At 41.6% G+C, this 13976-nt stretch overlaps 1 protein-coding gene across 1 annotated transcript; it reads right to left on the bottom strand.

The window, feature by feature from the left end:
* Positions 1–5254: 5254 nt before the first annotated feature.
* Positions 5255–9719, bottom strand: DUSP13 (dual specificity phosphatase 13). Its single transcript, XM_048945600.1, has 3 exons — positions 9521–9719; positions 8997–9214; positions 5255–7804 (listed from the first exon to the last, which is right to left on the bottom strand). The coding sequence occupies exons 1-3, from the start codon at positions 9679–9681 to the stop codon at positions 7605–7607; spliced, it is 579 nt and encodes a 192-aa protein (XP_048801557.1). The 5' UTR covers positions 9682–9719; the 3' UTR covers positions 5255–7604.
* Between the last annotated feature and the right edge of the window lie 4257 nt (positions 9720–13976).

Genomic DNA, 13976 nt, shown 5'->3' with positions numbered 1-13976 from the left:
TGGGTATTCATTTCAGAAATCTGATTAGCATTTTATCTTTGCAGTTCCCATTCCTTTGCAAAACATTGACAGTAGACAGATGCTCTGGGCAAGCAGAGTAGGGCTGAAAGAGTGGGTTGTTTATGAAATATCCCTGTAAAATTAAATAATTCTTTATTTGTTTACTAGCACTGAAGACACAGCACTATTTGTGTTAAGAGAATGTAGGTGGTGATGGGAGATCCTGAGCATGAAAAGAAAGCTTTATTTTATTTATGGCAACATGCTTCTGTAAGTCTAAAGTCTGTGAGGCTCGGATAGAGCTGGGTAGAGAACATGGTGGCAAGTAGGTGCCTCTGGGAGGCCTCTGGGAGCTGAACATCAGTTGTCTGCAGAGTGGCAAGCCTCTCTTCCCCAGTGTGTCTAACTTCTGTCCCCCAGTCTGTGTAACTTCTTGTACATGTTGGAATTCCACATTTGTTTCTCTTTTTCTTTGCTGATCTCAATGTAGAAAAGCACATTACCATCTTTTTAAGCCCAGTGCTATTTAAACATTGAGCAACTTTCTCCTGAAGTCGAGTCTTCTGACTTTTCATGAATGGAGTGGCCAATGAAATGGGAACGTATTTGAGCACAGTTTTTCTTTCATTTAACCAAATTGGTAAGGAGTAACTGCAAAACCCCACTGTCCCCTAAAAGATGGGAAACAGGTTTGTTAGCAGAGCTTTATGTCACATTCCTTTGATCTTTATCTCATATTTAGATTGTCCAACATTACCTCCCATCACTTTGATCTTACATTTCCTAAGAATTTACATAGGCGTATACTGTATCTCTGTTCAATATCTAAATCTTGCAGCTGTTTTGGGAACCCTCAGCTTGATGAATTGCTCAGTAATGGAAAACTCTTTGAATAGCATTGCCTTGAGGAAAATGACAGAAGTTAAGCCAGCCCAAGGGGAGCAGATCTGCTTTTTCCAAGAATACAAGGAAGCAAGATTTTCCTGCAGAATAGGAATGAATGTATGTTGTGCTGCTCCTGGCTGCATTGTATAGTGCCAATTGCATTAGTTGGTACTTCTGCCTCACTTGCATCTCAACTTTCCAAGATCCAATTTATGGCAGCTGAGATAAAGTATCCTTCAGGATATTACATTCAATATTACATTCATCCCTTTCATAAAGCAAGAACCACTTTTTGATATAAGAGATGTGAGTCCAGAAAAAGAGGGGAAACATATGGCACTAGGCTTTGTAAATGGCCAACTGGCATGTCTATTATGGCTGTTTGCAGCTTTTGGCTCCTTTTCAAACCAGAAAGTAACATTATATATGCTGTGCATTCTTACATACCAATTAAAAAAAACAAACAAAAAACCCACAACCTTTAGAAAAAAAAATATATATATATTTATATATTTAAATCTGCGTTTTTCAACTGAAATCTCAGTGCTTTTCTTCCCATTCACTAAAATACAGCATAATTCCCATTTATAGTTGCTTTTTTCTCTCGTTTCAGAAGACACCCTCTGGTGATTACAGTAGCCCTTGTGTCATCTTTGCCATTGATTTGGGCACAGTTACAGTTACGTGCATTACTTCCTATCTTTCAGGACACTGCTGTGCTCTCTCCTGCCATGGAGACAATATCTGTAAGTAGGTAGTCAGACTTATCCAAGTGGTTCAGTGAAGTTTAGTTAATGCTTCCGAAGTAATCTGTGATTGCTTAATGAAGTAGCTGTGTTGGAGCAATGGTTCACCAGGGGAGGAACTAACCATTAGGCCTTGTGAATGTACTCTGAGGTTGTACAGAAATGCATACCAAGGTGAAAGTCCTCTGCAGGTATTCCATAATGATGACTTTCCTAGCCACAGAACATTCAGTCCTCTTTGCTTCCCCATGCCATGTGTAGCAGTCAGTGACACCAAGCCTCCTCTGGCCTTCCTTGTTATGGACTACAAAGCTGCGGAGAATCATGTATGAAGGCTCATGACAGAAGACAGTGTTTCTTATTACCTCATCATGTTACTGTCTGCAGACCCCAGCATCTACATTTTGAGACTCATGTAAGAAACAGTAAAGTAATGAAAGAAAGGTAAAAGGTTGTGATTTCTGCATAAAATATACACTTTCTTGTCTGGAACTTCTTGTAAATTTACAGGTATACAGGCTCCACTTGACTACAGTCAGCGGCCCAAACACCTTGCAAAAATTCAGTCCCCAGGGTAGCTCAGGTCGTCCTACAGCTGGTCTTGAGGTGTGATTGTTGTTCAGGTTTTAGCAACCATTTTGCCTCAGGGTGCAACTGTGTGGCGTTCCTTTGCTGGCGTAGTATTAGTCTTGCTAATCTGATTAAGCTCCAGCTGATAAAGCTGCCTTCTTAAAATTCAGTGTGAAGCTGAATTTCTGCAGGATGTTTTACATCTTGGGCCCAGAGTTATTTATTGCGTATCATTTTTAAAAATATTTCACCTTTCAACCTGAAGGGACTTGGCCCGGTGTGCCAGCAATGGCTAACAGACAGATACATACTTAATAATCAATTTATTAACCACTTCAAAGTCCTCCAGGATAAAAGACACCATGCAAAGTCTGCCATTCCTACTTCATTATTTATTTATTTCTTATAGTGAAGAGTACATAATGTGTTATAGTGCACGGTGTACGATGAATTATATTTAACTCATTTAAAGAGGCTGACTATCATATATCTGATAAAACCATCAGGGAAAGTATGCCTTAAGGAATACAGCTTTAATTCTAGACTGATATTTAATCCAGCTCCTGAGAAACTGCACATAGCTGGTTCCACAGAAACGAGCAGTGACAGCTTGTGGTACTGCTTTTGGGTTTTTTGGTATGAGCTGTGGCACAGTGATGGCAGTACAGAAACAACCCCTGCTTGTTGACTTTGCTTAGCACTGGGTTGTGCCCTAGTTCCAAATCCTCTCTCTCCCACACTTCCAGAAGATGCCATGAAACCTAACTCTGAAATGTTGTTAATCTTAAATGTTGTTAATCTTACTGATGTTAGAATAAAGAAGCTGGCAGAATAAAGAAAACTCCATTGATAGTGTGAACAAATAGCAGTTTTGCTGATTGTAGGCTTTGATTCTTTCTAACTTTCCTGTTGTAGATGAACTGTTGCATTAGCAAACCTCTATGTTTTTACTCCTGTTAGCTGAAAGTTCATCTCTTACTTACTACATGTACACACTGTTGTTATCTATACATTTCTTCCCACCATTCATTATTTTATTTTTTAAAATTTTTAGTCTTTGAGGTCTATGTGTTACACATTGCAGCATTTAGGAAATCTTTTTTTAATCTATAATTTTTAATATATGGAAATTATTAAAGAGAATTTTATTCTCTTTTTAATTCATTGTAATGTGTTTTGTTTTTCCTTTAATGAGCAGTCCCTTTGCTTTCTTCTATGCTTAGGCTATTTTAAGGCAACTAAGCTTAACAGCGCTAACTAAATAGTTGGACAGCATGTGTTAATGAGAGCTGCATTTCCTAGCCCTTCAGCCTCAAATAGCACTTACATACAGCCTGTGTAGAGCTCAGGCTGCTCTTCACCCACCTGCTTTGATTCCACCTTGCAGTTTTTGGACTGCAGGAACGCTGGACTCGCTGCATTCCTGGCTGCCTGTCTGACCGTTCCCCAGGCAGTGGCCCATCGGTCGCCACACATGGGGTGCTGTTGCTGGAGCATTCTCTTCACTTGATGGTCCCCAACAGGTGGCTGTCCCTAAAAGTGACATGCACTTTGACAGGTCCCCCAGCGGGCTGAGTGCTGCCTCCCCTGTGAATGGGAGCACCCACAGAAATAAAAGTTCTGCTTTTAAGTCAAAGTTTTACCAAAAAATAACCACCCCCACAACTTCCCACAGAAGCAGTATTGCTGTGCTTGCCAGCACAGAGTTCTCCCCACAGAAGAAATGTTGGTCAGTGCAGTGGAGACACAGTCTCCAGTGTCTCATGTGATCCAGTTCTAATAATAAACTATTGGGAAATGGGATGGCTCCTGTTAGAGGCGAGTTCAAAATAAAGGCCATGAGAGCAGCAGCTGTCATGGGCCTCCACACAGACCCATTGAATTCACTGTCCTTGTGTCTGCCTGTGGCTGTAAGCTGATGCAGACAGAAAATGAGGCTGCACAAGTGTGAGATACACCACTTTCTAATGCTCTCCCAGCCTCCAGCTCATGAACTTCCAGGTCTCATTGGAGTTTCTGTGTATTTCGTAACCCTGAGCAAATTTCTGCTCCACAATTTTTCCCATTAGTCCTCTAATGTTTGTAAACCTCTACCTCCTGCAGCATCCTGGGTAACCTTGCTGTGGATTTTGTCAAGTGCATTCTTTAGAAAAATACTAAATATGTCTGTATATATATATATATATATATGACCATATTGAGGAAAGGCCAGCCTTGTCAGGAAGGCCTGTGTGCCTGTTTGTCCAAGAGGATGAAACACTGACAGTACCTGTGGGATCTTGGGTAAGGAGATCCCTATGGGTGAGCCTGCATGCTCAGGTTAGTTCAGCAGGCACTGACTGAGCTTGCATTCAGGAATCTAAACATCTTCCAGACTGGGGCCCTCCCTCAATGAGGAGCACCTTTCAGAACCTTCAGTTTTCCTCATCCTACATCCCCTGTTGACATGTGCATATTCCAAACAAAGTGCTGCTGGCGAGGCAGTATTTTTCATTTGTTTGTGATCCTCAGCATAACTCTCCAAACCAAAATTCAAAATGCAATTTTTTTCTGCTGACAGTAGAAAAGGGGAAGTACTAATGTCACGTCCCATCACTATGGACAGAGTAAGGGACCAGGGAGAAGGTCTCTTTTCTTCCTATCAAGCCACAGCAGATAGTGTTTTCTGTTTCAAGACGTTACAGGACTAATTTTACTACTTTTGTGTATGTTGATGGGAATCCTTTTCCCTGCGTGGAGCGCGAGCCAACGGTGCACAGAATATAAAGGAGCAATGCAGGCAGACAGGAAATATAGGCAACACTACCTTCGCAGATTTAAAACACTTCTGTGACTTGCCAGCGCCCTTGAAAAAGAGTTCCTAAGCAATTTATTCCATCCACTGGGGTATGCCAGTCCTGCTGTACAAAGTCACTGCCATATCATTAGTGGCATGGATGCCATACTGGCTTGGCTCCACTCAACACTACTCTGCTCCTTGTGAAACAATGCCCTCATAGGATGAACAGCACGTAAGAGAGCAGGTACTAATCTACAACAGGAGCAGCTTTCACAGCTGTGGCTTTGTGGGACAGATGTTCAGGGGCACACAAAGCATTATCCTGATGGGAGGTTCCATCAATCTTTCTCATACGTGTCTAATTTTGCCCAGCCTAAAGCCATTAAGATGCTTTATTTCACTCACGTGAATTTCAGACTTTTCAGTGCCGTGTCTTCAAAAGACTTCCAGACTGAAATCTACTGTAATGTGAATGAAGTATAAATTATATTGAAATGTTAACTCATGTAAATCCTATCTCTAATGGAGAACTTCAAAGCAAACCCAGCTCCTCCTCCACTGCACTGCTGCTTTGTGAGGTATAAAGATTATGTTAGCACTGGTGGGGTTTAAATGCAATTTTCTATTTGATCATTTTTTACATTACAAAGTTTTCTCTTTCTCTTGCCAGTGGAACTCCTTGGCAAGACTTAGGAAAATCTGAACAGACAGTTGAATAAACTTCTGAAAGGATCTTCATGCTTATGTTGCAAAGCATTGAAATAGAGAGGATATCTGCATTCCCATAACCACTAGGCAGAATCAGCATCCATATCTCTTCAAGAGCCTCTTCAAGAGTTCAGGGTAATAGGGGTCTGGGAAGGAAGAATTACAGTCCACAAGTCACCATTACTTATGCCTTCTAATAATCTTTGCAAGCCTCCTCCAGCAGAAGGGAAATAATGAGACCTGATGCTTCAAATGCAAACAAGCATGCAAAAATGTATTTACTCAATCTGGTAGAGAAAGTTCATAAGGGCAGCTAATCAATAAATCAAACTAGTAGCAAAGGGCAAAAACAGATTTGATTATTGCTTCACGGTTCACCACAAAGTAACAAGGTAATTTTCAGGTAGAATGGTAACATGAATTGCAAATGCTGTTCCTGTATTAAAAATCAAGTTGCTTAAGTAACTAATTAACTGGTGATAGGAAAAGTGACAGCCTCAAAACAGCTTAAAACTAACTTGTATCAATTAAGTGTAGCTATTGACTAAAGCTAACTCGGTTCCCTGCTGAATTTAGAAAACAGCAATACAAGACGAATTTAAATCAAATAAAGAGTGTTTAGGCAGGAGGGGATTTGACTGTCTGGGCTTTAGGCTTATTTTCAATTGAAGTTTTGAAATTTGGAATGTAGACAAGACACTGTAGTAAGGAGTCAGCACCCTTATTCAGAGGTGGATGGAAAGTAACACTTGGACTTCCTGAGTCTTTGATGCTTTTTCCTTCCAAGTTCTGGACTAATCCTTTGAGAAGGAATAGGTCAGACCAGCTTATGTTTCAGCTTAAACTTGGGAAGCTGTAAGGAACTGAGTACAGGCAATGGGGGGCAATGTCTTTGCTCAGGTTCAAGTTGCTGGGGCACGGGTGCAGTCACTGAGCGTGGGGCTCAGCAGCCTGCTTGCAGATTGAGGGGTAAAGGAGCAGAGGGATGCTGCAAAGTAGGTGCTTTATTAGCTTAAAGCCTTACCAGCTTCTTTCATGGATTTGACATCCCAAAGGCCCTTAAAGCAATCTACATTTATTGTGGGCAAGAGCTTGCAAACACAGGAAAACATATGCCTGTGGCTCCCTGGTAATGACAAACGCCTAGGTTTCCTACCTGATTAAAACAGAAATGATTCAAAGCCACTTACACAGAACTAATGAGTTTACGCTTACAAAGTATCTTAAAAATCTGTCTTCTTTTTCAATATCCTCAATATACAACATCATATATAGTGCCTTGCTGTCAACATATTTACATAAGAAAAACTTGTGGGTTTGCTGACCCTGAGACCACATAGAGAGCTGCGCAGAAGTTTATTCCACTGATATGTCACAGCTCTCTGTGGCAGCATAATATTTAAGAGATCCATAAAAGACAAAGGTGTATGCAGCAGAGCACAAGGGCCTAAGAAATTGTCCTTATCACATCACCAGGCCTGCAATGCAACAAGCTTTTCTCATGAAAACTGTAACCAAACTGAAGAAGATGGTGTTGTTACACTCCTGAGAAAAGGGGACTCAAACATACAGTACTGCTAGATGCAATTACTGAACTTGCCTCTGGCATTAGCACAGATCAAGAACAACTTCAGTCCATCTTCACAGCTCCAGTGGAGCCCTCTGGTATGATCACACTGTGCACAACAGCTCTGTAGCAGGTAGTGCTTAGGGGCTGATTCTGGCAGTGCTCATCTTGGAGGAAGTCAGCTGCCAGAATGTACCCACTGACAGTTGTGTTGGGTTTTGTTTGTTGTTTTACTTTGATGCATAGCTTTCTTCATTTTTTTAAATATGTACTGATCCTGGGAAGTAGTGTGTGCACAGTGGTTCTCAAAGCTGAAACTCAGAAAAGCATATGTAAAGGTTTTGTCCTTTCAGCAGCCCTTCTTCTGCCGTAGCTGAATGTCCAGATTTCGCAGGTGTTTCAGAAAGCCACGATTGGGTGAAATCCATCGATGCTCCTTCACTGTTTTGATGGCTTCAATCAATGGCAGGTGGTGATTTATCATGAGATATGCTAGGACTAGAGATGCTGACCTGCTTACTCCAACTGCGCAATGTACCAAAATTTTAGCTAGTTTAAAAAAAAAAAGAAGAAAGGCAAATTATAACCATAAAAGAGGAGCAGTATGGTGGATGAAGTTTTAAACTAAAAGAGAAGGCAACTCTGTCCTTTCTTCTCCAGTTTGGTCACGATTACACAGCAAACTATTTTTTACCCTTCCAATAGATATGAATGATAGAATAGAATCATAAAATCATAGAATCATTAAGGTTGGGTAAGACCACTAAGATCACCTAGTCCAAAAAGAGATGAACTGCTAACTGTTAAGTCTAATTTGCAGTTGTTCTATTCACTTGTATGAGCAGTGTTATGAGATTACAATCTGATTTCAGAAACACTGGTTAGTTAAAAACCAAAGCAATGATGTTGCTCTACTGTGAGCAAGAGGAAAACCAGACCCAGTGCTTTCAGAAAGGCTCACTTAGGTGAAGAAGAATGCTGCATCCTGGCCTGAAAGGATGGCACTGACACATCAGCCACCAAGAAAGATGACTGGCCTAGCATCATTAAGTAATAAGTCGATTTGTCGTGGCTGTATTTCTCTTTGTGAGAAAGAGCTCCATCAATGCCAGTTTACTCATGCTAAGGAACGGTCTTTTATGTAATACATGCATATTAGTGTTTTATAGCACCAGTGCCAAGACGCTCAGTCTCCTCTGCAACACACTGTAAATTCCCCTGGGTAAAGGTGAATCTCCTCCCCGGGAGCACAGCCCTGCAGGCCTTGTTCTCACAGGAAGATCGTTCACAGTGTGTGAGCCTCTTCACATGGGTGGTGGCTGAAGAAATCAGGATTGTCGTCTTCCTATTCATTTATTATGACAAATACAGTTGCCACGAGAGGGTGTCAAAAGACTAGACCAGATAAGACTGCTTCCATATCAGATACATGTTTTATTCTTCTCTGTGAACAGGTCTTTCCCTCCTGATATTTCTCTCTTCTTTCTAACTCCTTTCCTCTCTACTCTGTCTCTCTCAGCCACTGTTCATCCTTCTCTCACATCAACTTTTCACTCTTTCTTGCTGTTTTGGAGCCAAGCTGCAGCTATCCACCTGCACAGCACAGCTTCCCCTTTACCTTTACCATGCAGGTACTGGCAGTAGGCTATGTACTGACCTGTGCACCAGTGAGCTTGTGGGCCTGACTGGTTATGAAAGGCTGCCAACACACATACAAATGTGAACAATGATCATTCTATACCTCCTGGTGTGTTCAGGGCTTTGTGGATAAATTCTGCCGCCGAGAAAAAGAACTGGCTTATGTCAAAGCTGGGGATGTCATGTGCTGGCACACCATAATAATCAATGGTAGCTCCATAGAAGTCCTGGCCTCCGTGGCTGTACGCTGTGCCGTGGGCAGCATTTAAAACGTGGGTAACACCCATCTTCCACAAAACAAATCTGTTGTGAGCTGTTACTCTAAGAGGAAGACCAACATAAACAAATTAAGATTGGTACAGAGATACTCACAGGGCAGGAACAGCACAGCGATTGCATCTCTTACTCAACATAAACCAGTGCACAGTTTCCAAGGAATAAATGAGAACCAAGTATCAAATCAGTCATAAAATGATCTCAGAAACTGCAGTCTGCACTGTAAATGACATCAATCAGCAAAACTATGAGCTGCCTACTGCCACATCAATAAGGGGCACTAATATGCTGGAGAAGCATAATGTAAAGCAATGGCATTAAAGCTCAGTCATTCTGTGCAACTGTACTTACAGGTCTCCCAAGAAGAGATTAGGCCACACTTCATCAACGTGGTTACAAGAAGGCCGCCCAGTGTTGAGGAGCTGCTCCAGCTCCTTAAGTGAGGGGACGTCCTCCATGCATGTCCCAGGCCCTGGAGAGCCCAAGGGACCCAATGCTTCCTCCCCAGACATATGAGAGCTGGGGAAATGACCTGCTCCCAGCAGCTAGAGGCAGCGTGCTGGGCACTGGAGTGTCGCCAGCAGCCACAGCAGTCACAAGGTGGCTGGGAGATGGGCTGGAGCAGGTGCTGACAGCAGCTCCCGCCACTGCCCCCATACTGTAACATCCTCGAGCCTCCTCCCTAGGGCTGGCTGTCATGCTGGACCTAATTGTGCCTTGCTGGTTTCAGTCTGCTCCCTGCAGTTCGTCTCCCTAGATCTTCAGCCCCCAGCCCATAGGATGTCATGATGGCCCTTAGTGATGTCCCTAATGCAGCAGTGGCAGCCAGTGAGGCCTGACTGTTCATTATACAGCCATAAAAGTCCTGATAAAGGAAAAATGGGAACTTGTCTGATGCAAGATGCAGGGCAAGTATCTAACAGTAAGTCAGAGGTACTTAAAAGTATAACTGCTAAAGGGCTAGGACTGCACCATCACGTTCTACCTATACAATCATCAGGAGACTAAAATAGATTATGAGGTCTTGCCTATCATCAATAACCAAGAGAGGTTTATTTCTTGAATCTACTGTTTGTTTTTTTCTTCCATCAAGTAAAAGAACATGAACCTAGCTGTATGTTACACATCTATTCTTTTCTACTGCAGTTACTGCTTCCTCCAGTCTGTTACTACAATACACTTGCTCTCTTCCACTGTTGAAGAAGTTTTGGTGGGATTTTCCTTCCAGGTGTAAACTTTTGCCTAGGTAGCCTTGGTTTTCCACAGCTTTACTTCCTTTGTGGCCCTTTTAAAGCTACTCAGGGTGGATGTAAAAAGCAACAAGCATGAAGACTTTCAATAAGAGAGAAGTTAGCTTTATCTGCAGCAGGGGCTTTCCAAGGTACAAAGAATTCAGACATCCTCCTGCCTGTTAGGACAGCAGACAACTCTAAGCCAAACATTTGCAATTATGTGTGATATTAAAAATAGCTTCTGTTCCAGCTGAAGTTAATGCATGATTAGCAGCACCTGAAGAAGGCATACTTTTAATTGGTGGACTATGCCTTTGTGATTACTTTGTAGGTAGTGCTTGGTGCAGTGATCAGGATCAAACATTCCCTGGCTAATAACGTAAGAGGTGGCAACCATGAATCTTGGCAGCAGCCAAGGAGGGCTGTATGAGCACGCAGCACGGCATTGCCAGGAAAACGTGTGCTGGTCAAAACCAGGGTGCTCATGGATACTTTTATATTTTAACTGTTGCTGTCAACCCAACTTAATGCCAACCTGTGGCAACTTTGTCTCTCCCATGAAAACTGGGATCAGAATCTTTTCACCTATTTGAAAGAAGAAAAAGATTTACGGTGAAAATGCACCAGCACAGAAGCTTGGCTAGCATAAACAAACCTGGCTGTATAGGTACACCCACCTCCACTTTCAAAGGATCAGCTACTCTCCCCCCTGTGCCTGCTTTCAGGATTTGTGTTTTGGGATGGTTAATTGTTGAAGAAGAATTCAACTAATTGAGTTGTGGTACATTTAGTTCAATTCTAAGTGAGACAGGATTTTCTGGTGCTCTACAACACTAATGTGCCTGTAATCCATGGCAAATTTTGTCTGCTTTAGCACATAGTGTTCACTTTCTTGGCTTTTGCTCTGAAAAGTTCATCTTCTGCTTTAAAAAATAAGTTGATTAGTACTTAGCAATTCAGTTCATTTTTCTTCCATGGTGTGAATAAGAAAGTTAAAGAGAAAACAGATGCTTAAAAGTTCACATAACTGATTTGATGTGTTTCAACACACATACTGAGATCACAAACATGACATGGCAAGATTTGGTCTGTAGAGAGAAGAGATCTCCAAAAAGAAAAAAAAAAAAAAAAAAAAAAGTGATGTAGATCAAGTAGCACTTCTAGTTAAAGGTCCTTCCTTATTCTTTTCTGTATTCTTTGCTGGAGGAGAATTTTCATAAGCAGTTCATTCTCTCTACATTTGAGGCCTCCATTTCCTGCATATGGGCTTGACATTTATTGGAGACTGATTATTTCAAATGATTGAAAGTGAACACTATTATTTAATGACAAAGACTGTTTGAAAAGAAAAACAGCATTGCATTCATACATCTTTTTCCTTTCCTCATAATAAATTGCAATTGGAACTGGTTGGGAAATTTCAATAAAAATTTCCTTTCTTTTCGTGATTAAATATCATCCTGAATATTGGATCAATGTAACTGTGTAAACTGAATAAATAATTTTCAATCTGAAGATGAACCCAGTATAATTAAATATTCTAAAGATTTTTTTCTTGGCAATCTGCAGTAGTTCTAAAAATTTCAATAGCACATCGTTTGTCATAAATTCTCAGACTGACATATAGGCATTGGCACTGCCTGTCAAACTGAGATCAACATAGCATGGGGTGCCATAACTCACAGTGATAGAACGAGGTTTATTGGAAATTTCTGCTAAATAAAGCACGTATCTAGATAATTCACTCTTTGAAAAGCATCGAGTGCTAGCAAAGAAAAGTAGTTATCAGTTTTGAAGTACAGTGGCTCAACAGATATTTGGTCATTTTGGAACTATCATTTAGGCATTGAAACTCAGTGGAAGAAAAATGGCACTGGCAGTGACTATTACAGATAGATGGGGCAGGGCTCTCTCCTTTGCTGCGGATGCCACAGGGCTGATGCAGACCAGGCCAGCAGCCAAGCACAGGGTAATCCCTGCAAGGCAGGGCCAGCCTGCATACATCTCTCTCTTCAACTTTTATGGCTGACACAGCACTCTTGACCAGGGACTTACTGCATGAACATCTGTTGCTGATATCTTTGGGTCCTGTGTACTTAATATATATGTACACACAGAGATCATTTTCCAACTTTAAAACCTGGAGTCTGAATTCAGGGAGTTGCATGGCTGTAGGTTCATGCTGGTCTTGTAATTAACAGTGTAGGGAACTGGGATAAGAAGCTTTAGGCTTCTAATTTTTCATTTCTTATTGCAAATGAGCTGGGTACGGAGTAAGCAAAATTGCTTATTAACAGGTTATCTTCAGGTCTGCTGCATTTTCGCTTATTTCCCAGATCATACCTTTATGCAGTACAGTTTGTCACTGGCATGTTTGGACTTTTCAGTTTTTCATCTGATGCAGGTGAAGGAAAAAAGGGGACCATTGTGAGGACTGAAACAGCCCTTAATTCCTGTGCTGCCTGCAGAAGCAACCAGATCTTGGCAAAGAAAGTGGGAGTTCACCTCTAACTCCAGCACTTCTTTGGGAAGCTATGCTTTGTATGGTGTAAAATATAAAAGCTGGATGGAACAGACTGCTCAGATAAGCACCTTCAAACCAGCATTGGTGCATGAATAATGAGCAGGGTGGTTTCTATTCTGCCTGTCCAGTTTCATCTATGTGGAATAGATACACTCCGTTACAACTGAGCATACAGTCCTGTCTAGCTGCACCAGGCTGCCCATTGACTCGTCAACTTGATGTAGCTGTGAAGCATTTTGAAATGCAAAATTTCCTTTGTTTCACTGTAGTTGCATGTGCACCAGGATTGCAAAAGATCCCTTTTTCCTCTGAAGAAAGAGAACAAGACTAAATTCTCTGAAAGGCTTAGCTCATTAACTTAATGGAGTGACACTGGCGCCGGTGTTTTTTATTTCAAAGGGAGCAACAATTCAGGAGACTTCTATGGGACCTCACTATAATTACATCAATACAGAAATTTCTGAATGTTCTTCAGACTGCATGATGATGCTGCAAAAGGCTGAAAGCTAAATGTCAGCTGATAGACAAAATAAATGTATTTCTGCAGTCACTTGGGTCTAATTTGTCTGCCCCCTCCAATCCCCTCCATTTGTATTATTTATAGGCTGTGGAGCACCGGAGTTGCCTGGAGGTTCCATCAGCCACTTGTCCTGCCCACCTCTGCGCTGGGGATCACCTTGGACAGATGACTGCGTGCTATCAGCCTGCTGCTGGCATTCAGATTTGTTTTTTTTTTTCTATAGCCATCAAAAATAATAATGGCAGAACTGAAGAGAGGAATGTTTTGTAACGGGGTGATATGGAAACAGAGCTTTATAAGGGCTCTGCTATTTTTTTCTACATGCATGCCTTTGAATGAGGGACAGGGGTATTGTCCTGGCAATGCACGTTTTTGTTGTCGGTGGGTTTTGTTTTATTGCAGTTTTTTTAAGTGATGTATGGTTAACTCTGTGTCCATAAGTTTAATAAAATTAGAGACAATTCTGTTCAGCGTGAGAAACTCCCAGCTTTCCCCCATCCAGGTCGTACCAAGGTACTCCAAATGATGGCC

This window comes from Lagopus muta, chromosome 5 (genome assembly GCF_023343835.1).
Source record: "Lagopus muta isolate bLagMut1 chromosome 5, bLagMut1 primary, whole genome shotgun sequence".
Taxonomy (NCBI): Eukaryota; Metazoa; Chordata; class Aves; order Galliformes; family Phasianidae; genus Lagopus; species Lagopus muta.
The sequence above is the reverse complement of the archived record's forward strand: the minus strand, read 5'-3'. Positions and strand labels throughout refer to the sequence as shown.

Coding starts and splice junctions, on each gene's coding strand:
- DUSP13 (XM_048945600.1), bottom strand. CDS start 9,681: ATGTCTGGGGAGGAAGCATTGGGTCCCTTGGGCTCTCCAGGGCCTGGG. Junction 9,215..9,520: donor AATCTCTTCTTGGGAGACCT/GTAAGTACAGTT, acceptor TCTTCCTCTTAG/AGTAACAGCTCACAACAGAT. Junction 7,805..8,996: donor AGCCCTGAACACACCAGGAG/GTATAGAATGAT, acceptor TTTTTAAACTAG/CTAAAATTTTGGTACATTGC.